Source organism: Drosophila ficusphila, unplaced genomic scaffold (genome assembly GCF_018152265.1).
Source record: "Drosophila ficusphila isolate 14025-0441.05 unplaced genomic scaffold, ASM1815226v1 contig_791, whole genome shotgun sequence".
NCBI lineage: Eukaryota > Metazoa > Arthropoda > Insecta > Diptera > Drosophilidae > Drosophila > Drosophila ficusphila.
Window position 1 is genome coordinate 27,203,519 of NW_025064737.1, and position 26,314 is coordinate 27,229,832.

Here is a 26,314-nt window from a genome sequence, read left to right on the forward strand (position 1 = left end):
ATAGTTAAAGAAATTCCATGATTGATTGTAAAATACACAAAAACAAAATTGTTGAGTTTTTCTAGCTGCAGCCAAAATACCAAAAAAGAAAACAAAAAAGAAAAAGAAGCCCAATACAATAGAGATCCTTAAGCCTTGTCACGCTTTTCCTATACTCATTAACATTCACCTAGTTAATTATGATAATTTATATGAAACAGCAATGCAAATTATAAACTACAATAACCAAAATCGAAAACTAAAAACTAAAAACGAGCAAGGCATACAAACAACAGCGAGAAAACGAAACAAAGATGAAAAACCAATAAAGACAAATTATAAAAACATTATAGAAGCCGAAGTGAGTCTCATAAATAACGAATAAGCGAGATTGGCGGGGATCGGGAGCATCAAATATTCCAAACACTTGTTCGAATGTAATTTATTGAGGCAGGCTACTATCCGTAGTTGGCCACCCAAATGCAGACGTTGCAGGTTACCGATTGATAGATGCGGATAGCCCTATGAACGCATAAATATTGGGAGGCGACTGCCGGGGCCCTCGGCTAATTAGGAATTCTGTGTGCAGAATCAAGGCATTGCTACCGGAGGATGGCGTTCGGCGGGAGGAGCCCCTGTCTTTCACGAGGAATACGTGTCGAGCACGAGCCTACGGGTGAGTCAGTATGAAATACTCTCATGCCTCATGCCCCATGCCGCATGTAGCTTCCTGCTTCCTTTCGACATCCGAATCCGCTGCAATCTTCCTGCCCCACACACACACTGCGCGTTCGTCGCCTGAGTCTTTCGTTTTTGTCGCTCGCCTCATATTTCAAATTGCGTTAATTACGCTTTTAAATGCGGGGTATTAACAGTGCCAGCGATAAGCATCTCTCTTCGCGGCCATTTGCCACAAGCCAAACATTCGGCCATAACTCGAGGCGAATCTCCGAACAAAAAAAAAATGCGGCTAACGACGTGCTCGTAAATTTTCATACCAAAACTATAAACAAACATAAACAAGCCGAAAACATTTACGAAAATTACGCATATGCCCTCTGCTAGATGTCGTATCAAATCGTAAAGACAAGTAGACAGTGAGGTTCATAGCTTTAAAACAAATAAACTAAATTTGAAAAACAAATTTGTCTGGTGTTTTGTCATTAAATCAACACATTTTATAACTGGTTTTAATTGCAGGTGACTTTATCTGATCGTAAATTGTCAGCGATAATGAATCGAATCGATTTTGCCCACATGGTAATTAATCATTATGTTTCAAAAGGTATTGACTGCAAAATTAATCGGATAACTAATCACTTATTATTATCTTTGGTTTTGTAATTACTAAATGTTACCCCTCCTTAGCTTTATGGTCTCCACTGTATTTGGTGTGTAATATAAAAGTGATATTCTTGCTGATGCCTCAAAGCCAGACGGTGCTTAGTTCTTTCTGCTTAATTTCCAGCGATTTGTGCGACTTGTGCTGATTATATAATGACATATAAAACATGCCCAAACAACATTTAAATTTGCTGTAGCTGTTTTTTATATTTTCGCAGACCTCATCGAGCCAGATCCATTCATTTGTATGCGCCACAGTTGCCATCATCGTGACTCCGACTCCTTTGATGAAAAGCCGTCAGCAAATGCAAAAAAACATTTAATGAAAAAATTAAAACAAAAAAATGGGGAAAAGAATGAGCAAATCACATTAACAAAAACTAGGCGGGGTGTTGGCCATAAGTTTACGCAGAAAAACTTAACTTATATATTCGAGATAATTTATTAATTTGTGAATTACAATCTCATGGGATTTCTGAGATTTAGGTTTCGCTTATTATAATGGAATTCTGTACCGTGAACTATGCTAAGGCTTATTTAAACACAGATTATTTTAAATACCTGAGAAGTGGAGAGCCAAGCAAACTTCTTAAACGCTCCCCTGCTCCCTTTTCTAACCAAATTGTTCTTAAATATATTTTAATTGAAGGCCCCCACAATGGTTGCTGCACGAGGCCACCAAAAGTGTGTCTGGCCCGAACATGCTGTGCCACCTGAAAAGTTCCTGGAACTCCGGCCAGAGACCCCAGCCCAGAAACAATAAGCCAGCTCCGCGCTGGCCCGAAAGTTCAGGCCTTAACAAGATGGAACAAAAGGCTGTCTGGCTGGATGCTCTACCGCGTACTCGCCAGACTCGTGGGCAACAGTTTTCATGTTCGGCTCTTATTTTGCTTTATTTTCTCAGCAGACTGTCAGCAGTAGCAGGATGCCAAGGTTGCGGGGGCGAGCCGAAAGCAGCGGAAGAGGGCCAAGACGCGACGACAACTTGGCTGACAACAGGGCGAATGCAAATAAGTCTCCGCTGCTGGCTCATTTCTGCTGAATTCGCCAAACTGCGGCGACTGCTGATTTCCACCTCTGGCTCTGATTTATCTGGCATTTTATTGGCCAGCGCCATTTGCCTTCGAGGGGCTAGACCATAATTTACGCATCTTCCTGCGCTGTTTTCGGCTCGGCCTAATAAAGTTCTCTCAGGTGTGAACACCGAACGCAGAACACAGAACACAGAACACTCCACTTGCATACGAGGCAGCTTAATTGATGACAACATCTCGGAATTTTCGTTGGTATTCCAGCTCGGAGTTGTCGCCAGACTTTCGAGCCTTCGAGCCTTTTGGCCCAGCTGTTGTTGGCCATCGTCGTTTGCTGGCTGGCTGGCCAACTGAAATCAGTTAAATAATGAAACATTTGCACGATACTGGCGAATCGGAATCGGAATCGTATCGCGCGCCAACTCGAGCCAGGCTTTTTGGCCGAGGATAGGGAGCGGAAAAGAGCTTTCGAGCAGCAGCAGCAGCAGCAACAATCAGCACAATCCGCAGTTGTATGGTGCTACATATCGTACAAGATTTCCGGGAATTGAAAACTGCTAAAAATCGTGTTTGATTTTATACGTTGCTGTTGTTGTCCGCTCCTTATGCATGCAACTCGAGGGGATTTCTGGATAGAGAGAGGGGAGGCAAGGGGGGAACCTGCAGCATCTACGATACGCGTCGTGGTTCAACATGCAATCGCAACAAACGAAAGCAGCTTGTTAACTAATTAAAACCAAAATATATGCAAATCAAAGGCCCCAAAACCCAAAGAACCCAAAAGGAGTCCTCGACAGACTCCTCTGCCTTCTTTCTTTCGAGAGCTACTGTTTTTGGCTTGGGGATTGGGGTTTTGTGGCTTTGGGTTCCGGAGTTCGAAGCTCTTTTCTCCTCGCCTTTTTGTCAACGATCTTTTCGGGGGCAATTAAGCCGGCGAGCGAAGAGTCGCTGCCATAATGCTGCAAAGTCGAGAACTAAATAGCACAAAGAGCATTGTGCAAAAATTAATTGCAACATTTTGAGCAGGGACCACCTCCACCCCCCTTCCTCCTCCTTCATCCTTTCGTGGATCCTGCTCCAAATGCAATCAATTCAGTATGGATTTCTGGCGAAGCAATCGCTGCGGATTTACGAGTCGCCTGCATTTTGCCTTTTCGAGCCAGCCATTTGGCCCATTGTCGAGTGTCCCCCAGAGGGCTCGAAGATGATCCTGCACGGCGAGAAAAGTCCTTGAAATCTTTGGAAAATAAATGAAGGAAAAGCACAACAAAATACCAGGAAAAGTAATGTCTTTCAGGGATTCAACAAAAAAGTGATACTCTGTTTGATCGATTGATTAGCTGAAAACTATCTAAGCATTTGATTTGATTTATTCTCAGTGTTTTGTGTGGTGGTGGGTGAGCTGCTCCATCCGCCTTCGTGGTCTTGTGTCTTCTGCTTAGGTGCGGACATATGTAAAACAAGCCATGAAACAACCGGCTGAAAGCAGGACTCTCCACATTCGCATTCCCATTCGGACTGCGATTCAGTTTCGGAAGTGAAATTTATTTTGCATACGAGCCTTCGCCCCACAGAGGAGCCATTGTCTTTTGTTTTGCGGATGGAGGAGCACTCTGTGGGGTCACCGGCAAGTGCTCCTGGGAAACTTTTCGCTCGGCGCATATATCAGGAATGGACCAAGGAGCCGATGGCCGTTCCCCGATCGCCGATCCAGGAGCAGCCGTTCGATTGTCACTGGGAAATTATCCAATTTTGTGGTTTGCATTCAAATTGAGCAGCGTCGGCTGTCAATTTACGAAAGAGCCCGCTCTGGAGTAGGGAAGATCGGGGGAAAGGGCAGATGACTCGGACGAGTAGCTGTCATGTTGATGAATGCAATTGGCAATTGCCAATTCAGTTCTTCAGTTTGGTTTTGGGTTAAACTCGGCTCGCGGGGTTCAGCCCGAAATCATAATCGCGATCTGGCCGCGATCCCGATTTCGAACCCTTTATTGCCTGCTTCCGGATATCCAAGACCATAAAATGCATGGCCAACGCCGTTTATTAATTGCATCAAGATCAACTGGCAAACGCCGCCAGCTTAAAACTGAGAACACACACAAAAAACAGAATACAACACATAAACAAAACTAAAACGAAACAGAATTGTGATAAGAAATTTCACTAATGAGTATTTACCTTTTGGGAATGGCTGCGGCTTTGGCCACGGCTTATTTGGGGTAGGGTTATAACTTATAAGCGCACGTTAACGTTAACGGGGCGTATGCTTAATGCTAGATTAGCATCGCGAACTTCATGTGCGCTGAACTTAACGGCTGATCGCTCATAAAATTAATCAAGCTGCTTTAGACTACTTTAATGTTTTCAGCATTTTACATTCTCCGCACTCTAACAATTTGAGGGTATTGAGAAATTATTGCAAAGCTAACGAGATGAAACTAAGGTACTATAATTACTGGGGAATATTAATGAGATGACTTTAGTTTTAAATTATAATTTCAGATTTTGTGGGGATGCACTAAATCATTTTGACTTCAAAACTCAACTGGTAGTATTTCCATTTTAAGTAAGTCTTCGAATGATACATCTTTTATTTAGAACACTTGACATTAAAGAACCCAAGAACACAGAAAAGTGAGAGCAACCAGTTTTCGTTGACTGGCGATTATCAGCGACTTGTTCCAAAATGTTGTTAATATTTTCACATACTTTGGTGGGATTTCCTTTCCCTTTGCTGGCTGGCGGTTAACAAATTGCTTTCGTTATCGCCGATTTCGATGCGGAGCGAGTTGAATGCACTTTCGGCGAACTCCGGCTCCTCGCTCCTCCAAGTGTGGCAAGTATGGTTGGCCGGCTAACTCCTTGGCCGGGACTCACGTACGAGGAGCAATCGGGTGGTCGGTCGGGCCATTTGTTACATTATAAAATATAATAAATTCCGGCTAGCTGGCGAGCGGGGCAGCAGCTAGATAAATAATGCATTTGGCCATAAATATCCTGCTGCCGCCTGATCGACGCCTGACGTTTGTCATGGGCCGGCAATTTGCATCGGGTTCATTGGAAAATGTCAACTCCAATTGAATTTGCACTGACGAAAGGCTCCGATTTATGTCTCCTCGGCGTTTCGTAATAAACATGTCAGCCCAAGTTTCGATCTCTGTCCGAGTCGGACTCGGCATTTGACTTTGGGCCAACTAATTTGAGCGCTGGCTGGGAACAGTTCGCTTTTCGCCTTTCCCCCGCAAACAGGATGGATGCCAACCAAAACCTGCTTCGAGCGGAGGCTGCTCCTCTGCTCCTCTGGTGCAACTGGAATCTGGAATCCGGAATCGCCTGCCCCTTGCACCAATCCGAGACGCTAGCTTAGTGCCATAATTTATGCGCACAACTCGCTTTCGTGCCGCGGCTCTGGCTCCGCCTTTTGGCCAATCAGCGAGCGGGTTTCTGGCCATGTCTAGGGCTGGCTCAAGACATCCGCTCGCCTGCGGAGCATCCGCGTTAGCATCGGATAAGTTACTAAATATTAAGGAGATTTTTCGAAGGTGTTTTCAAACGATGTATCAAACGATATCAAGACTGTTGTATATTTATTTTAAGATTCAGTTCCTTAAAACATTTAATCAATCCTAAAAGTAATGCATTTGCTTATTGTGTAGAAATGTCAGTTACTTTAATTAATTGTCTGCTGAGCTACTCTTTTCGGTGATCCCTTGGAACCAGTTTTTCTAAATTTATTCCTACTTAAACACACAATTAAAATCCTCCGCGAAGGCACCCGGCAGGGGCAGCTCGTGTCCTGCAAGATGTTTGACCTCAGCGGAAACATGAATTACACATTTCTCCGCTGCTCAAAATTCGACTCGCAGGGAATTGCACCTGCCTGGATGCCTGGATAACCTGTGGCCAGGATGAAGCACTAAAAATGCAGCGCGTGCCCCAAAACACAAGACACAAAAACCGCAAAAAAAAAAAAAAACGAGGTAGGAAACACTAAACCCAGAAACCGAAAGTGCAAGGTGCAAGGCTCAAATGCGAGAATAGCTGTGGGAATGGGAACCACTCGGCATGGGTTAATTGAATTAAGCCCCGGCATCGATCTACAATGAGACTAAGCCGAAAGGCAAGCCCAAATGCGAACCCTCAACGAGCCGAAAAAAACTAAACAAAACGAAAAATAGGAGCTGAAAAATCCACAATCCTGGGCGGATTAATGAGTTTCTCGTTTTGCGCTTGAGTGGCTGAAACCGCAACACATTTGAAACTTGTACAGAGATTTAATGCTTCGGTGGCCGTGTACACACACTCTTATTTTCAGATGCAACCCGAAGTGGTATGAATTGATCTAATCTGATTGATCTCGTTCGAGCGATCGCTTTGTCAATTGCCAATTGATCTTTTGGGCAATTGATCCGCTTTCGATTTCGTTTCTCTCCGGGTGGGTTTCTATTTATTTTTGTAGTATTTTTTTTTTGGGTGCGTGCTACGCGAGATAGCAGTAAAAATATAGCAAATATTAATAAGCCGATGTGCGCTTATCAATAAATTTGCACGTATTGCACAATTATTCATGGCGATTGCCATCTAAATGTGATTTTAATTGTTGGCATTAATTAGGCGACGATCGGCACAGAGATGAGTGTTTGCCATGCGATAACCACTTGACTTACATTATCCACATGCACACTTAATTATGGCTTAAGCCCGGCTCAGTCATAAACAACGCTGGCCAGGGCCAAAATTGATTCTTAGCGCTGTCAAACTTTATGGACGGACATAAAAATCGAATCAAATCAAAGGAAATATAGGGGCTAAGCCGCGGGAATCCTCAAAGCCAGAGCACGTGTAAATAAATTGCTTTCCGATGGCTTGGCACCAAGTCGAACCCTTCCACTTGACCTGACCGCTGCCCTTTATCAGTGACCAGTGACCAGGCTTTCGCCAGCAGCGAAAGGGTTGCGTCTAATCCCTGGCAATAAAATACAATTTTGTCCAGGCGCAGGATGCATAGCAAGTACAGTCGGACATTCCTAAGTAAAACAAGGGATTGCTCATCGGAAAATATAAGATATTTTTTGTGGATCCAAAATAAAAGTAGAAACTATAAATGTTTTCAAATTAAATACATATTGATCTATTCCTTGAATTTAAATTGACAAGCTAAATTCATGTTATTGAAGTTCTGCTCTATTTTTGCTCAAACAGTGGACTCTTGGATATATCTTTCCTTCAGCTACTGCTCCGCTTCTTGTTGTTGGGCAAATAAGAATTGAACTGTGAAGAAGCGATGCGAATGACGTTTAGTTTTTATGTTTGTTTATCGCTGAAACCGAAAGCTGGACACTCGCCTGGACATAAACGCCCTGCCCACCCACAAATCGCCCATCAATTCCGAGGATTTTGTTGTATTTTTCGGATTTATGCTGCTGGACTCTCGGACTTTTGGCAATTGGATTTTTTGCTCGGCCATTCAGCTGTGTAATTGAGTTGGCTTGGAGATCAGAAGGCGGCCGGGGAGCCATAAACTTGAAAAACTATAAACCTGGCCGGAGTTCTGGAATCCGAAGTACGTATAATGACGGCCATCGCGTGAGCAGAAATGGCGTAGGGGCTTTTTAAGGCCCAAGGAGGGGGGAGTACTCACTGCTTTTATGGCTTATTACTGGCCTAATTGAGGCCATTGTCATTCTGGGCCCATTGCAGATCTTGCCACTCGCTGCAGCTCGCATGTCGCCTGCGACACAGAACTTTGGGTTTGGGTTTGGGTTTGGGTTTGGACTTGGGTTCGGGTTCGGGTTCACTCGCCCACTTAATTGACATGTGCGGAGCTTGTGTGTTTGGCGAATGACAGCTTTTTGGGCGCTGAGGCCCTCAAATGTCGGAACACTGAAATGCGCGAGTTGCACGTGAGGCGACAATTATGCAGTCCCATTCGCCTGCAACATGTTGCCAAGTGTTCGGATGTTGCCGCTTTTTATGGGAGAGAGATGCCTCGACCGGGAATTACATGTATTTTAGATGGCAGGTGTGATTAAGTAACATGCTAATACTTGTTATTAATAGCTGAAGGGGTGTAAGTTATGCGGAAGAAGCCTTTCCTTTTTTGTTCAGAGCTAACAAGCTTATTTCAGTGCTATAAATCAGAACGGAAAAACTCTTATAAAATGTCTTAATTACAATTTAATATGTCATTCGAAAAAGTTATAATAAATGTAATTTATTCTATTCTGTAATTAAATTCTTTATCTACCAACACACCATTGGAATGCAGTGGCAAGCTGGTAAACAAATTTCTAATGTGATCAAGGTCTCTTCAGAAGGGTCCTTATTTCGTTTTCACTTTTTCTCCCCGTTAGAAGTGCGTATTGTAAATGGTTCTCCTCATAACTCGACGCAAAGTGGCATAATTACATGTTTCGATGACAAATGTCAGGCCTCCGGCCAAAGAGGGAACCTTCTTCATTAGGGAAGCCCTTTTCGAGGGGGAAGCCCCGAACCAAAGGAATGCTGCACGAATGCGCGCGATTAACTAGCCAAAGGAATGACCAAAAAAAAAACAAAAACTAAATGAAATAAAAAACGCAGGAGGAAACGTTGCAGTCCCGGTTCCTACCACAATTGCATTTTTGGTTACATTTCGCTCACGTTTCGGCTGCAATTAAAAACGAACGAAAGGGAACCGAAAACCAAGAGGGGGCGGAAAAGGGGAGGGGCAGCCGCGCTTAGCCAACTATGAAGATTTAGATAAGCGTCTCATTTTCCTAGCAGCTTGCCCAGGGTCCAGTTCCCTGGTCAGTTCTCGTTTTTGGCCTCTCCGCGTTTTCCGTTTCATTTCGTTTTCATTTTGGTGTGGTAGAGGGGCGTGTTTCCTCGCCAACACACCAAAAATTGTCGCCTAAAGTGGGTTCTATAAAGAGAGGGTGCAAAGTGACCTCGAGTGTCCCACACATGTATTTAAATTACATTAAAAAACACAGACCAACTCTTATAAAATTATATTATATTAAAAGTTTACAAGCAAAAGGTATACCAAAAGTAGGTCATTCTTTTGTAACTGCTATATTTACCAGGGTGTAAAAATTTCACTCCCCTTCGTTCGTGTCTAATGATTTAATTTTTTATGTTTGCCGCAGTGTATCCGTTAAATTCCAATTAAATAGCATTCAATCAAATATTTTGTTTTTGTTGTTTTTCAAAACTAATCTTTGTTCAACTGTAAGTTGTTTCTGTCCCAAACAACTGACAAATTACCATTGACAAATGTTTTTTTCGATAGTGTAATTTTCTTCATACATTTTATATGGATTTTTCGATCTTTCCTATGTTGGCTATAGTTGTCCGATTTTAATACATATATGAAATTTTTTTCTGGCTAAAATTATAATACTATCTGCAAAGGTATTGAAATCGTCATAACTTCGATGTTGTTTTTACCGAAGCTAGCTACCTTTCTTGTTTAATTAAAGATCTAGTTTGAGGGTGAGAAAAAAGATAAAGAGAGAGTGGGGTTCCCCTAACAAATTGCTCGAACTGCGCACCGACCAATCAAAACTGATCCGCTTTCTTGGTCGTGGTCGTTTGTAATGATTGCAAACACAATCGGACCATGTTGATCTCGCCAGCCAGCGGTCCGCTCCCTTGGCAAAGAAAGAAAATGCTTTTCCACAGAATTTCCCTCAGTTGCCCTCAGATCATGACTCGGGGCCTGAGGACTGCGAACTGCGAAAAACTGCATAGAATTTCAACCATAATCGCGGCGAGCGGCTAACAAACCAGCAAACAAGGCGAAAACAACACAAGTAACAACAAACGGCACAAGCAAACAAAGAGCGGCAAAGGTATCATCATAATCATAATGCGCATAAGCCGCCATCCAAAATGGGGCGGGGGAAAAGGGAATTCATTCCAGCGAATTCGCAATTCTGCGAAATCAAATTGCACAAATATTTCTCTTATGCAATGCACCAGGGGGATTCAGTTGGCCAAAAGCGAAGAGAGAGGGGCGGAATAGCTAGCCAGAGATCCCCCAGCTGGAGCACTAACTAAGTAACTAAGCCCCAGACTCTCAGACTTGGGTAAGACCCACTGCAGTGGTGGCCATTGTTAGACGCAGAGGCAGACGCAGACTCAAATACCCCAAAGCTTCAGATCTTGTGCATCAAGCACTTTGGGGTTTACACGTCAGAGCAGTTGCAGATTTAGGTTGTCGATGTAACGTGAAAGAGTCATTCAAAAAAATCTCCATTGAAACATCTTGTTATGAAACTAATCGAATTTAAAATAATATTCATATCAGTTAATTTCAAGTTTAGAAAAGTACTTAATAAAAGAATATTCAAAAAGTTAAATCGCCCCCGGGTGGACTCGAACCACCAACCTTTCGGTTAACAGCCGAACGCGCTAACCGATTGCGCCACGGAGGCGGTGATCTACGTGTGGCAAAACATTAAGTTGAAAGCAAGGTGAAGAGCATCCGAAAAATACGAAATAAGGGATGCCTATAAATACACCAACTGGTGCGGTTAAGATAAGAATGGAAATTTACCGCACAATAAATGTATCTGTAATGTGTTTGTAATAAAAATAAAGTGGCAAAAACAAGCTAAAACACCTTTTCATATACATAGATAAAGATTCTTTATGACGGGCACGTATAGACTTAATCGTTTTTTTGATGTTATGCAATTTGTATTATACAGTCGACTCTCGTTAATTCGAAACTCGAGGGACTCTTGAAATATTTCGAATTATCGAGTGTTTGAAACATCAAATGGTTCGAAATTTCGAAATTTTCGAAAGAACTTTGTTATACTGGCTTGCTTTAAAGCACAATTCTGCTGCTCACACTGCTCAATAACTTTTTTAAGAGAAAAAGTGCCTGAAATACTTTTTCATCACTTTCATTTTGTGGACATAAGCTTTGTAAGGTATCAAATGAGGATCTTGCTTCCTTAACTGACACCTCTGCCAAAGGTTCTTTATACTTTCTAGGGCTCATAGCTAACACTAACTTTTAATATGCATACCAACGAAAGAGTAACAGTAACTGAATAACTACACAAACCAATTCGTAAGAAGTGTGTGCGTCAAAAACTACATAATCAAAACAAAAACAAAGGCAAGTTTGAACTTGTCGCAAAATTTTTCTCTGCAACTTTGAATTGTCGAGTGTTAGACGCTGATGAGTTCGAATTAACGCGTGGTTTTGTTAAATATCAATGATTTTTTCGTTCGAATTACCAAGTGTATGAAAATGCATTGATTTAGTTCGAAATATAAAGAGATTTCGTAGGGACCTCGTGATAACTTTGATTTATAGAGAGGTTCGAATTATCGCAGGTTTGAATTAACGAGAGTCGACTGTATTAGAATTCTATTCATAAAACGAAATAATAAATCATTAATTAACATAAATATTCTTAAGAGAAACGTAAAAAAATTAGTCTCCCGATCCTGCCAGGAGTCGAACCTGGAATCTTCTGATCCGTAGTCAGACGCGTTATCCATTGCGCCACAGGACCGATAAAATATTAGTGGCTCAAGAACTATTGTTAATTAGGTTCGCATAGTTCTAACAGAAAACAAACATAATTGTTATTCGTTTTTTGTTTGTTTAACCACAATAGAAAATGTACATCAGAGAAGTCTTACCAGTTTCAAAGCTTAGGAAATACTTGTCAGAAAATAGTTTAACAAAAATAATTACATATAACAACAAAAAATGTTTTTTCACGATCCTGCCAGGAGTCGAACCTGGAATCTTCTGATCCGTAGTCAGACGCGTTATCCATTGCGCCACAGGACCGATGAAAATCGGCAGTTCTAAAATATTTAATTTTTGGTAAATTTCTAAAAAACATAATTTTTTTTTATCATAATGATTTTAATTATCATGATTAAAATAAGACTTCGTATAAACATAATATGATTAAATGCTAATAAAATAATAGAAAAAAATGCTCTCACTTCGATCCTGCCAGGAGTCGAACCTGGAATCTTCTGATCCGTAGTCAGACGCGTTATCCATTGCGCCACAGGACCGATGAAGATCGGAAGTTCTATAATTTTTAATTTTTGGTAAATTTCTAAAAATACATAAATTTTTGTATAATAATTAATTATAATTTGTATAATGATTTCAATCATCATGATTAAAATAAGATTTCGTATCAATAATATCAAAAAAAAATCTTACTTCGATCCTGCCAGGAGTCGAACCTGGAATCTTCTGATCCGTAGTCAGACGCGTTATCCATTGCGCCACAGGACCGCTGAAAATCTGCGGGCCTTATAACAGTTCATGAGTTAAAATAAAAAAAGAACATTCAAAATAAAAACTTTAGGCATAAACAAATATTTTCACAAAAAAAAAAAATTGTAAAAATCGAGTTGTAAATATCAATAACATAAGTTTAGTCAGTCGACTAATCAGCAGCTAGTTCTGCAACTCCCTTTACTTGATCTTAGTTTTGTAAGCTATTCTAACTGCAATAAAATAATATAAAAATAAATAAAAATGTTTTCTCCAAGTATATATCTTAAAGTATATTACCATAAAGACATTGAATTATTTAAGTAAAAATAAAAAGATAAACTCCGATCCTGCCAGGAGTCGAACCTGGAATCTTCTGATCCGTAGTCAGACGCGTTATCCATTGCGCCACAGGACCGATGAAATTCTCAGAAACCAAATGCTATCATGTAACCGAATAACCGGTTTCTATAAATAGATTTCAAATATTCATAGATCTTTGCTCGTCTCTTTTGGGCACTTTGCATCTCATTATGTTAATTGCTATAAATGTTCTCTTGATCGACAGCTGAAAGATTGAATTTCAGTAATCGTATGAAACCATTATTGAAATTAGTCTGGGATCCACTGAACAAACGTCATAAGTTATTGAATTGTTTCCGTCGTTAACGTTGTTTGTTAAGTTATGAGTTGATCTGGTTATTGAATCAAATCGTTTCCGTACGGGAGTCGGGTTACAAAAGACGATCAATTGAATTATAGCTATACAGTATTTAAATGGAGATACTATTCGTGTTTCTCTCCTATTGATAAAGGGTTATCTGTTTTATTATAACCAGTACTGTGGATATCGCAATCTTGGGCCTTCGTGTAAACCTCTGGAGCGTCTTGCAGTCTCCCGCGAACGTGATAAGCCCAAATCAACCGCATCATCATCATCTCGGCAGTCGTCGTGTTGGCTGGTGTTGGCGTAGTTGGAGTTGCTGTTGCTTTGCTGCTGCCCTGCAGATGTGGCTGCTGCAGTTGCTGCAAGTTGCAGTTGCCCCCATCCCCATCCATCCCGAAACGAGTAAGCCAGGCCAATCGGCATCGCAGGCCATGGAATTACAGCATCTCTAATCTCTCGACAATTGTGGGCGCGCACACCGAGAAATCATGCGAAAAGGAAATGGAATCGCGAAATGCAACTGCATCGGAGGTGGATTATAAGGAGGGGGCGTGGGGGAGGCGGTGGCAGACCCCAAGCAGTCTGCTAAGGCCTCTTAATGCTCGGCTGTTGCTGTATCTTTTTGTCTTTGGCCATGACCATGGTCCCCGATTCCCGGCTCCCGATTCTTGATTCCTGATCCCTGTCCCCTGATCGTGTCTCGCACATCTAACTCGGGAGAATTCCTTTAAATGGTTCTGGCAACAATTTTCCCCGCCTTCCCCCGCTGCACTGACTTCTTATTATTTCTGCTCTTTTTTTCGAGAATTTTTGTGTGGCGAGCAAATGAATCATCCCAGCTGGGGCATGGAGGAGCTCCTCCCCGCTGTGGCGTCGAGTGCCGGGCACTGTGACCAGTCCGAGTCCAGTCCCTGGATAAACTGCAAATAAATATCGGAACCTCCATTCTGGTATTTGCTTACTAACCTTACATTAGTATAAATACATTAAAATAACCATAGCTTTATATTATGCAGAAGAACAATTAAATAATTGCAAATGCAATCTTTAAGTTCTATTTATAGTTTCAGATATTTTTTTAAAAGTTTTGAACCATTCTTTTTATTATTTTTAAGATTAGGGAGCTTCTGTTTGTATTTTTATTTTTTTTCGGGAAGTGCAGAGAGAGGCATCCAGATAGAGGGACTACGGGAAAGGCGGACTGGCACAAGATGTGTGAATTTTTTCGGTTTTGGGCCTGGGACTTCGGTACTTCGGGACTGGAACTCGGACGGACCCCAGTTGGTGGAGCTGTGGCGAAAAGAGTGAAAATTTATTGAGCTGTGGGCGCGCATTATTCATGCACTGCATTCAGCTAAGCTAAGCCATGGTCCGAAGAGCCGGCGATCCGGGACCCGGCCCCAAAAGTAGGCGACACCGGGCCGCGCTCAGGATCTCGGGACTTCGCTTGGGGACCTGGTGCCTGGTGATGCCGTCGCAGTCGCCGTTGCCGTCAGTTTGGGTTAACAGGTTAATGTTGTCCACGGTCCGAAGAAATGGCCAGAGAACTATGCATTGTTTTGGCCGGGCCTGCAGGGGTTGGGGTTGCGATCGGAGACCGTGACCAGATCGAACCACTTATCGCCTGTCGAAGGCTCTCGATGATGTTGTTTGGCCCCTAATGATGATGAAAGTCTGGCCAAAGAGGGCCAGCTTTCACCGCAATTGGCCAAGAAGTGTTGCCGGCTTATCACCTCGCCTGTGGTAATTACACAGGGAATTATGTCGGCAACAATAATTCGTAATTCGTTGTGGCATAATTCTGGGAAATTTAAATTTATGCCTCCGTGTTCTGGGGCCAGCTTCTTGGCCATGCTCGAAGCGCATTTATCGCGCAGCATCAATAAATTCTCCCGGGGCAGAAGCCCGGCCAAAAGGACAGGGCAGCAATCGCAGGTATCAACATTTCATAATATTTACAATAAACATGCAACTGTGCGGGGCAGCAGCTAAGACAAGGGGTTAAGGGATCGGTAGGTAGGATTGGTAAGAGGAGTTGGCAAGCCGAGGAGTTGCCAACAGAGGAGGCTGTTCCTGGCCACATTTAGCGCATCATGTTGCGTGAAATTTGACACTTTTGGCCGGGATGACGACACAAATTTCCACCGCATCTCGGCCAGACAGACGGGCAACATGTTGCATGTTTTTCCTTCGTTTTGTTCATCTCGTTTATAGAATCCCTGCCACTCGCGGGGCTACCGAATTTATGTGCCTTTGTCATATTTGCCAGGCTCTTCTTTAGGTTCGCCTCGTTTTGTGTTTGTTTGTGCGTTGTTTTATTGTGGCCTGTGTGTTTTTTGTGCGTTTGCTTAACAATAATACACAAATATGGCCACTGCCTGGTTGTCAACAACTAACCCAGAGGCCAGTTAACCTCTCCGCAGTCTCCATCGTCGTCATTTTCCACTCCATCTGCCGTGGACCAACTGCAAGAGCTGGCCAAGACTTTGGGCCTGGGTTTGGGCCAGGCTAAAAAGGCAAGGCTCATTGCATGTGCCATGCAAAACGCACACAATCAAGCGACAAATTGATCGCACTACCAGATAGCGCCGGTTCTGAACAGTGGGCAAAAAGGTTCTTAAATCTGAGGATCCAGAAGAACTATGCCTAATTAATTTGGTTTAGGCTCTGCTAACAATGCTTTTTTAACGAAATAGGTAACCTACAATATATAGATTTTTTTTGTAAAATCACACTATTTTAATACATGATTTGCATCCACTGTGGCAGCCGCTGAGTCTGCAGCTTGTTGCAAGTTCCGTGGCACACGTAGGCCTACCTACACAGTCTAGGAAAATCCCTCCTCCGTATCCTCCCGCCAAAGGCAGCGAGGTAACTAATATCTGCTGCAATTGCCAATGCCAATTTTCCTATTTAATATGCCACGAATTGACATGGGCCGTTGCCATTAAGCATTTGATATGACCAGGCCCAGAACCAATGGACCTGGCCATGTTTGGAGCTGGGCGCTGGACATGTGATGACATTGCACGGGCCACAAGCGGATGCAGTTACGGTTGCAGTGGCCATGGCAGTTGCAGTTCCAGTGGCATCCACAGCCATGCCTAATTTAATCAAATTAGCTGAGAAGCGCAGTGGAATGAAATTGTTCGTTTGGCCAGAGAGTGGAGCCAGAAACTCATTACGTTAATCAGTTGATTGTGCGAATCTAAAACAAATTATGACAGAGCTCCAATGCCACTGAGTGCATATTGCCGTCCATATGGCAATTTCTATAATTAATTCCCCCCACCCCCCTCTCTCTCTCTGTTCAAATGCAATTTGTGCAGTTTAATTTCATTAGAATAATTCTAATTAGGGCAATGAGCTGGAGGTGCTATCACTGCCGAACAATCGTTTGTCCGAGCGCTTGTGCGAATGGGATGCAGCTGTTGCGAGCGTGTGATAACGGAAATTTAATTGAAACTGTGGCAGCATTTGTGGAGTTATTGGAGTGGCCCAATGGCCAGGAGCCAGGAGCAGCCAACCAGCGCGAGAACCAATTACATTTACCAGCCGACTTGACCTGCTCTCCACCTCCCAAACCCAAAGCCAAACCGAAACCCCAACCCAAAACCGAATCCCCATTGATGAGCTGGTGTCCGATGATAAACACGGCTAATGGAAGTTGCCCTCACAGATTACAATGTTTGTTGCCATCTAAATTGAATTGCAATCGAGGCCCGGTCCTCTTGGATCGGTATTAAAATTCATTTAAATCGACTCCAATGGTAGAAGCCATAACCGGGCTATCGCAGCTAATCATCTAAAGAAGTGTTTTGTGTTAGTGTCTGTCGCCATTGTTGGGTGCACATTTCCAATCAGATAGCCACGCAGCCGAAACGCACGAACTGAAACCGAAACACAAACGGAATTACGAAAGCCACAGAATGGAAGGAATGGAGTAGGAAGGGAAGGAGGAGGAGGAGATGGAGGAGGAGCTTCGAAGGCCAGGACAATGAGGAAATGGTCGAGGACATGGCCGGAGGAGCTGGCCTCGGCATTGTTCCCTGGCTCCTCGTCGTCCTCCTCACTAATTAGTTAATGCATGACCAAATATTTGCTGCTGTCTTGGCCCGAATTTCAACCTTTGAGCCAGAGGAGCCAGCACTCAAGCAAATGCGATTCCCATTGAACTGTTAAATCGGTGATTTACTCAGCATAATGCACTCAAATTGATAGGATTGAAAGGCACAAAGTGGAGCTAAATCAAAAGTGGACTAAAACCAATTAAATGCCTTCAAATTACTGCTAATACTTAAATTGGAATATTTATTTTTGAACTTAAAAGCATGTGAAACCTAAAGTGCCAAGAATATTGATTACGCTATTGGTTTCAGCTTTAAAACTAAAGTGAGCTGTTCCAGCACTTAATCATACCATAAATATGGCTCTCTGCTTATGTTTGACATTAACTAATTAGTTAATGCAGGGTCCCCAAATTCGAACATTTGATGGGACCAGCAGAGACAAGAGTTCTAGCTAATAGACCTACCCAATCCCAAACCAAATCCCCATCCCAATCCACTTCCACATCCACATCCACATCCACAGACAAACCCATTGATTTACGTTCATATTTAGTGCGGTTTATTTATGTCGTTTGTTGCATGTTCCCCAACTGGTTTCAGGTGGCGTGCCCCATTATCATCCGGGCGAGTGTGTATCGGTGTGTGAATTGGTTTCCCATTGGCTGAACATATGCCCACTGCCACGCTTATCTGCGATGCTGATTAACTGATTTATATGGCTGGTCATTGCTTATGCATTGATCACCTCACTTTTTCGTCTGATGGACTGACTGCTGCCCCGAAATTGGAATTGGAATTTGAATTAGAGGAACGCTTTCGGTAACCATTACAATTGACCCGTGACATGTGCGACACTTTTGCATGTGTTCGGGGTAATTTCCAAGGCACTGGCTCGAATGACTTATTTTGTTTCAATTATATTGTAATTATATAGCAATTAGGTTTACCATTTCGGTTTGCTTTGTTTTCGGTTAGCTCCGCCGTAATGGTAGAGGACAGGGCCTATCACGTAAAGCTCATGTGATGCTGACGATTCAGGTGCATATGGCATTTAAGTACACTACGTTTCGGATTTAATAGGTTGTTTACTATTACTGAAGTAATTGGAGAAGAAGAATAATAAAGCCCAATCAAGAAATGACAACAAGATATTAAATGGAAATCAGAAAATATTTTTATTTAATCCAAAAGAAATATATCATAACACATGTATAATGGTTTTATTTTCGATTATTTACTAACTAAGTTTACTCTATAGAACTTAGATTCTTTTCACGCACTGTCCCACCAGCAATATATATTTCAATAACTGAACAAATCGGACCTGCTTGACTGCGTGGCCGTGCCGTGCACTTAATTGCCGTCCCAATTATTGCAGTGGCCAGAGATATACCCAGCCGATAGGTCCGCGTTTATTGTATTGTTTGCAATCGGGAGAACTGATAGCGAAATAAGCCGAATCGCAGACCTTGGCAAGGTGCAGCGGAAGCGGATGCCGAGGGACAAAGGCCCAAATGGGGTCATCACTGCAGTTTCCTTCGCTGGATGCCGGATTAATGGCCGAATAACACGCGGTCGGCTTGGGGTCTTCCCGACTTATCATTCCGACGCGGTCATCGCTGTAAAACAAAAGACTTAGACAACGAACTGTGTTCTTGTGGCACTTCGCCCAAACACCAAACACCAACAATTGCGCTACGAACATGCCATTTCACGCCTCCAAACAACTCATAATTCATGCGTTCAATGGCCAGCAACAAATGCTGCATAACAAATGACCAACATAGGCCCAGAGAATCGAAAACTGAGGAATCCAAGGCACGTTTCTTCTGTAGGAAAGACGCATCGAAATTTAAAGAGCAATTCATAAGCATAAATGGCCATTATAGAGACATCATTGCGGGCCGGGTTTCGATGGCTGCTTATTGGATTTATTACCAAACCAATTTCGATTTTTTGTCCACTCATCTGAAAGCAATTAATCATCGGCGGAGCCTTCAGTGGTCGTTCCTCAATTAGAATCGTTTTGTGTTTTTTTTCTGTATTTTTATGTATATTTTTTTCTTCATAAATTATTTTTATTTATTTTTGTGATTTTTTTTTGTGGGTTTTCTGGTGATTGCCATTAAATTTAATACAATTTTCCATTTTTTTCGATTTTAAATAAACTTTACTTTGCTTTGATTTATATATATTCAACTATCAATATGGCCAAATTACAATACATTTATCGTTTACACTTAGCACATAATACATCATATTTATATATATAGTTATACATATCGTATTCTTTTATACCTCAGACATAAATTAGGTTAGGACTAAACTGGCTTTATACACACAACTTAGGGGATTACGGCTTTATGTTTAGTTGGATTTTCTTTTTTTGCGGTTTTTCTCTTTTGTTTTTCCTATAATTTTACAAAAATTGCTAACAAATGTATTTTACAAATTGCCTTTAACATTTAATTTAATTAAATTTATTACATTACGATTAGGTCTAAGTATAGTTAAATGTGTATGTGTATATATTTTTAAGACTTAGGCATTAACATTGAACATTTAAGTGTGTGTGTTTTTAGTTAAAAAGTTGACGGCGGCCTTTGCAGTTAATCAAAAACATTTTCTCTTTAGCATTTTGTTAAGTTTATTTTACAGTTGGTAATGGCGCGCTTTAGTGAAATTTGTTATGTTTATATTTATATATAGCTTTTACTTTTTGTTTATCACGTCTGTTTTGTTTAGAGTCTAAGAATTTAACTAGTTTACAGTAGGCATACGCTCTAAAGTATCTGTGCAATTTTCAATTGCGTTTCGCGAATTAGGACAAACATCTCAAGCAACTTTTCTTACTGCTACGATTTTTGTTTTTGTTTTTTCGTTTTTACAAAAAATGTTTACTTTTGGACGTGCATTGTAACTGTTTTCTTTTGCTTTTTGTTTATTGTATATAATAACTTTAGTTCTCTGTGTGCTTGATTCTCGTTTTCTGTTATATGTACACAATAAATATTTATGAAACTTCCCCTCGCATTCCCTCGTTCTGTTTTTTTATGGCAGTTCATAAAGCACAATTAAATACGCTGAATTTGCGGCGAGAAATTAAATTAATTAAGCGAAATATGAAACATAAGGAAAAACTATACAAACACTCACAGAAAAGCCATAAAGGAAAAATAAAATAAAAGTAATGTGCAGCCCTTTAATTAATTTTAATGGGGCTTTTGTTATTGCTGCCGGCACTCGGCACTCGGCTCGCAGCAGCAGCAACAACAGCGACAAAGCTTAAATAATTAAAAATTGCACGCAATGTTTACAATTAGGAATAGCCAGCGTTCGTCCAGCCCGCACTCCACCCCCTCCCCCTCCCCCATTCCCCTCCTCCTCCCACTCCGCGAATTTGGATGGGATGTCAAGGGCTCGGTGCCACTGTCAATTGCTGGCCAAGGAGTCCTCAGTTTGGCATTGTGTTTTGTTGTGTTTTGTCTTGTTTCATTTGTTTTGTCTCGATTTATTTACGCCTCGATTGCGTCGATTCGGGCTAAGTCGCGGCTCTAACTGAACAGATTGTTGTTCAAGTTGTTCCCGCTCCATCACGTGTAGTCCGTGCGCCAGGTGCCCTGCGGGGAAAAGAGGGAAAATTCCAGGGGAACGTTAGTACAAGTTGGGGAAATGCTCGACACACAAAAGTTTGCACACAGAAAAGTATTTTGCTTGAAATATATACAAATTGGTTTGCAACTTGAGCAGATGTATCTACTATTTACATTAATCTTTAAAGTTTTTTTTGCAATATATTTTTTTGGGTTTGAGATTAATTTTTGTTTCACCATGAAGTGAAAGGAAGTTTCTGATAGTAGGCTTTTTTAATCTTTTTTTTCAACCTAAAGATTCTCTTTCTTTTTTTCTGTGTGCCAAAAAGCTTTGCCAAAAAGCTGTTCGACGCATAAAAATTCTCTTCTACGAGTACTCACCATCGAACTGAGGCCCAAGTGGTAAGGCTGCGAGTGGGGCACGACGGCTCCTCCGAGAGAGCCGGCCGTGGAGAAGCCCCCTGCAGTCCGCTGGAGGCCCCCAGAGCGCCCATGCCACCTGTGTACCAACTGCCGTGCATGTGCGCATGTGCAGGATGCAGTCCGCTCGAGAGGTGTCCGTGTTGAGCTGCAAAGAGCGGGAAAAATTGGGGAAAGTCGAGTGTTAGTTAAAGTGACTGGCGTTTAATTGGCGCTCGAGGAGATGCTTACCCATGGAGGCGGAAAAGCCGCCGCCGAATCCCTTCGAGGGATCCAGTGGCTTGAAGTCGCCCATGCCCAGGTGACCTCCGATGGGCAGACAGCCGCCCCCAAGACCCTTCTTCTTCTTGGACTTGGAGCTCAGCTTGCGGTTACGCGTCTGGATGCCCTCCTTTTTCATTGTGAGCGGACGGTTGACCTGGAAAAGGAAAAAGAACTGGTATTAGGACACAGGAAAAAGAGAGTAAGAAAAGTAGTCATAAGCTGACTAGAAATCTTATATGGTATATATGTTGTATCGTTTTAAAAAGTATTAAAGAAAATTATGTTTGAGAATAATTCTTGTTTGCAAATATGTTTCCCACATTCTTCCATTTTCCTGCGTGTAGGCGGAAAATCAATAAAGTAAAAGCGAACCGAAAAGAGGGCTAAAACCGCCAGCGACTGACCGCTAAAATGGGTCAAATTTATGCAAATTCATGGACCGGAAATGCCGCTAGCTGCACACGCTGTCTATGTGAGACAGGGGTGTATGCATATCTGAATATGTATATGTGTGTGAGTCTCCCTGTTTTGAGAGTGTGAGTGAGTGCAACCGGGAAGTGAAAATGAAGTATTACAAGCATTTCTACACGATCAGATAAGCGACATTTGCGAATGCGATTAGTTGGCGCTGATAGCGCTCCCAACGGCACCCGGGTAATGTTTTTTTTTCCTCTCTTTTTCAGTATTTTTACTTGCAGCATTTGCTGATGTTGCTGCTGCGCTGCTGCTGCTGCAGTTGTTGCTGTTCCCTTGGCCATTGTTGGGCTCTCTTCATATGCAACTCCTTATCACTTGCGAACATCTAAGCGGCAGCATGCGCTTCATTGCGCTACAATTACAATATTGGGTTACCCATTCCCAGCAGAGCAGCAACATTAGCAACAAAAGCAGAAAGGGAGGCCCGAAAAGCAACATTACAAAGGACCAAGGGCTACCTGGGCGTGAATTACGACATTGTCGGTGGCTCTTTCTGCGATTGTTGCTGTGCCCTCGAAAAAAAGTAAGCAACAGCAGCAGCAAACACTGAAATTGTTAAATTGCCGAGCGAGGAGAGTAGTCTTTGAAGAGCCGGGATTTTCGGAGGGTTGATCCGGCGACAAAAACGTATCACTTACAGTATACAAAGCACACAAAAATACCGAGGAGATGGGAGGATCTCGGGGCAGCCCACGTAATTGATAGTCTCTCTAGCGTTTAGCGCAAATTGCGGCAATTAGCAACTCGGCAGCAGAGCAACAGCGGCTGTGGCAGCTGCGGATCTGCCGGGCTTTAATTGATATGCAGCAACAAAGCATAAAGTTGTTAATGCCCAGGCCTAGCTCATTAGGAAATTCAGAGGAAAGCCCCAAAGGGGAGCACTCCATCCAGCAGATTAACTTTTTTATGCATAAAATCTAAATCGAGCGTGGAGCGAACACGCGCCGTTGCAGCTGACTGGAAACTTGACAGCCCTCGGGAGTAGAGTAAAGTCGGTGCAGCAGCCCACCCACAGATCGCATCCATATGGGATATACACCCGAGATCGGTGGGATAAGGAAGAGAGAGCGATAAATCCGGGGACAATCGACGGGGAACGGCGCCGGTGACCGTTAGGTAACCTTTATGATTTGTTATATTTTTCACCACGCCACAGGACATTGCCCAGCAGGTTCCCAAAGGACTCTTCGGCCTGCCGAACAATTGTCTCATTGCCGTTAATTAACATGCTGATCCTCCAAGATATACTTCGTTTTCAAGGAACTCCGAGCAGACACGCGCAGATGCCAGATAGCAGATCAAAGATCCAGCAAGTGCATATCCAGAATAGAGGAAAACTACTGATACAGATTTCAGTAAATGTGGAGTCTTAAAGTAGTAAGTTAGATCCATGAAATTTATTGTCAAGTTAAAATGGGAAAGATATTGAAGATAGTATAGATAGATAGAACAAATCATAGTAGTTTATCCCCTTCTAAAGGTTTTTAACATATTTTTTCCCAAGCATAACTGCTCTAATTGCTGTTAGCCAGGCTACACTGTACCGCTACGCCAAGTGCCTGCAACATTTCCATAAAATGTGCCAATCACTTCGGTTAGAGAGGCCCACACAGGCGGCACAGCTCGAAATGACAAACGAATTGAATTGAAATGAACTGAACTGCAGCCAGGAAAGCAACCAAAGCCACTAGCATAAAAAGGGAAAGAGACGGCACAAGAGGCAGCCGCAGAGGTAGAAAGAGAGAGCTGTACTCCGGGCAGACAGAGATGGCAATGGCAAAAATGCGCGCTGATTGGCATCTTATCGAGATGGGCCACTGTCCAATTGAAGGAAAATTTTTGCAAAAATAAATTTCGCCTGCTCAGCCAGCTCAGCCACCCAAAGTGCATTTTCTCGTATGTCGGAAAAGTTTTTACTTTGTGCAAATCAGATTACGGAAAATAGAGCAAATGTGTGTCTGTTTGCGTTGGCCGCTCTTTGATATTTGCCTTTTATGGACGGGCTCAATTAAAAATATTTCGCCTTTGCCGATTGCCATCGAAGTGCAGCCGCTTTGCTTGCAAGTGGCCACAAGTGGCGACCGCAACTTAATTAGTTTGCCACACGGCCCACTGTACACTGTATGCGACGATACGGCACAGTGGGACGGACAGGTGGCCCATCACTTAGGGCCACTGACATGTAAATGTGCCAAAAGTTCAACCGCAAAACTCATTAAAACTTGACTGCAGGCCACGAAACCGAAAGACAAAAAACGAAAAGACACCAGCCGAAAATAAAAAGAGGAAGGAAGCCCGCAAGTTGGGGGAAAACTTGAGCTTATCCCCTGAAAAGCGTGGCTAATGAATATTTAATATTTAATGTGGAAGGCCGAGGGGTGGCCGGATGGGCGAGCATTATTCAATTGAATGCAGTTAGCCGGGTAGTCGATTACATAAATTAACTCTGGCGAGGGGAGATCTTCGCTTCTAGCATCCTGCCACGCGTTGCCCATAACTGGAAATCGGGGAGAAGCTTATCGCATTTTCACAGCCAAGCACCAGACGCTTATCGCTGGATGGCAAATGGTGGGAAGAGTGGGTGGTGGTAGTAAGTGGGTGGTGGCTAACTGGCATCTTTAAATAATCATCAGGCATTCATCATCGCGAGGGTAACAAAGCAGCAGCAACAACAACAACAGCAACAACAGCAACCTGCTGCGGCAACAAATCGAGTAGCTAAACGGCAGTCAACCCCCTGGGGTTGCGGAAAAGCGGAAAACAGCGGAAGGGGGCGAGCTGGTGGGCGGGCTTTTCAGACACTTCATTTTTGTCACTTTTTATCCGGGTGCGTGTGCTTCCTGTCCGAAACTCGCCGAGAGTGTCCCATTCTGATGTTAAATGTGGCGTTAAATCGCGCGAATCGAAAATCAATGGGACTGGGGTGAATTTGGAGTAGCTTTCGCAGGCTAATGGTTCCGATGACCAGTGGAGCTGAACTACACTGGGAAAATGGATTTGAATTACCCGAAAATAACTTGGAATGGAAACGTATAAGTGTACTTAAATGGCTTTTTTTAAAGATAAATATTTATAAAAAATTTCTCCTATTTTAATCCATATTTTTTATGTGTAGCTAAAGAAGACTTTCGAAATACTTACATTGTGCAGCTTGTAGTACAATCCGCAGGCATTGCACACGGGTTCGCCGCTGGCATTGCGTCGCCAAAGGGTTGTGGTCGTGGTCTTGCAGTTGGCGCAGGATGTGCCCGCCCTCTTGGCCGCACTTTGCAGCGATTGCAGGGTCTATAAATAGAGGGAAAATAATAAGGAAAAGGGTTAGATATTGACCAAAAAATTATGGTTATTTTAATGTGTTTCCATATCCTTAAAGAATTGATTATGCTAATGCTGCTGCTGCGACGGCTAATTGAACAGCGCCAAAACTAACGCACAAAAGTCAGCAACAAGACCCAGAATCTGTTTGCCCCTCCCCGCGAAACTCCTCCTCCGAAAACAGAGTTGCTTAACACACCGGGCAACAACATTTTTTAGATGGCATACCAAAAAACCGTGGAGCCCCAACCCAGCAGAGCCCCAGAACTCAGACGGAGTTGGAGTCGGAGACGCAGAACTGTGGCTGCCTTGCGTTCGACTTGGGTTAACAGCAGCATCAATTCATTAAAATGACAATTTTTACAAAACTGCCCAAAAACAACAGCAGCAACAACAGCGGACAACAGCAACAACAAGCTGGGATCATGTCTGTGCCACGCTTAAATTTCCACGAATTGGCTACAAGAACCGAGAACCAAGAATCGAGAATCGAGCAACGAGCCCACAGAATCGAGAACCCAGAATCGAGAGCCCCGAAAGCCAAAGAAGCCAAAGAAGCTGTTCCCTCCGAGATCTGGGATCCCTCCCCCCATTTTCTGTAGTACAGACTTTGTCTGCGTTTTGGTCTTCGTTATGGCATGCCCCCTCCATTGGTGTCCCCTCTATAAATGCACTGCGAAAAATTAAGGGGAACTATTGGAATATGTATATAGAAACATTTGAGTTGTAATAAGGGTTCTTTAAGGCAAAACTTTGACTTTAAAAGTATTTTTTCTTTAAATGTTATATTTTTGTTTTGCAAACTACCATTTATTTTCTCTGAGTGCAACCTTCCAGTTTGGCTTGTTCATGCTGCTGGTACAACACATGGCTACGAGGCCTTAAACTGGCGTTGATCATGTTTG

At 42.7% G+C, this 26,314-nt stretch overlaps 1 protein-coding gene and 6 non-coding genes across 7 annotated transcripts in view; all 7 read right to left on the reverse strand.

Moving 5' to 3' along the window:
• Positions 1 to 10,700: 10,700 nt before the first annotated feature.
• On the reverse strand, positions 10,701 to 10,774 carry Trnan-guu. Its single transcript has one exon. It is a non-coding gene; the product is annotated as a tRNA-Asn (tRNA).
• A 1,025-nt stretch (positions 10,775 to 11,799) lies between these two features.
• Trnar-acg lies at positions 11,800 to 11,872 on the reverse strand. The gene has a single exon. It is a non-coding gene; the product is annotated as a tRNA-Arg (tRNA).
• Positions 11,873 to 12,083: 211 nt separating this feature from the next.
• Trnar-acg lies at positions 12,084 to 12,156 on the reverse strand. Its single transcript has one exon. It is a non-coding gene; the product is annotated as a tRNA-Arg (tRNA).
• A 163-nt stretch (positions 12,157 to 12,319) lies between these two features.
• Positions 12,320 to 12,392, reverse strand: Trnar-acg. Its single transcript has one exon. It is a non-coding gene; the product is annotated as a tRNA-Arg (tRNA).
• Positions 12,393 to 12,548: 156 nt separating this feature from the next.
• Trnar-acg lies at positions 12,549 to 12,621 on the reverse strand. The gene has a single exon. It is a non-coding gene; the product is annotated as a tRNA-Arg (tRNA).
• A 327-nt stretch (positions 12,622 to 12,948) lies between these two features.
• Positions 12,949 to 13,021, reverse strand: Trnar-acg. Its single transcript has one exon. It is a non-coding gene; the product is annotated as a tRNA-Arg (tRNA).
• A 6,466-nt stretch (positions 13,022 to 19,487) lies between these two features.
• The window catches only part of LOC108099453 (GATA-binding factor C), a 34,385-nt gene continuing 27,558 nt past the window's right edge, over positions 19,488 to 26,314 (reverse strand). The window contains 5 exon segments of the mRNA XM_017202994.2: positions 19,488 to 20,960; positions 21,315 to 21,397; positions 21,400 to 21,501; positions 21,585 to 21,771; positions 25,236 to 25,379. Of these exon segments, the coding sequence (XP_017058483.2) occupies positions 20,895 to 20,960; positions 21,315 to 21,397; positions 21,400 to 21,501; positions 21,585 to 21,771; positions 25,236 to 25,379 (582 nt within the window). The 3' untranslated portion in view covers positions 19,488 to 20,894.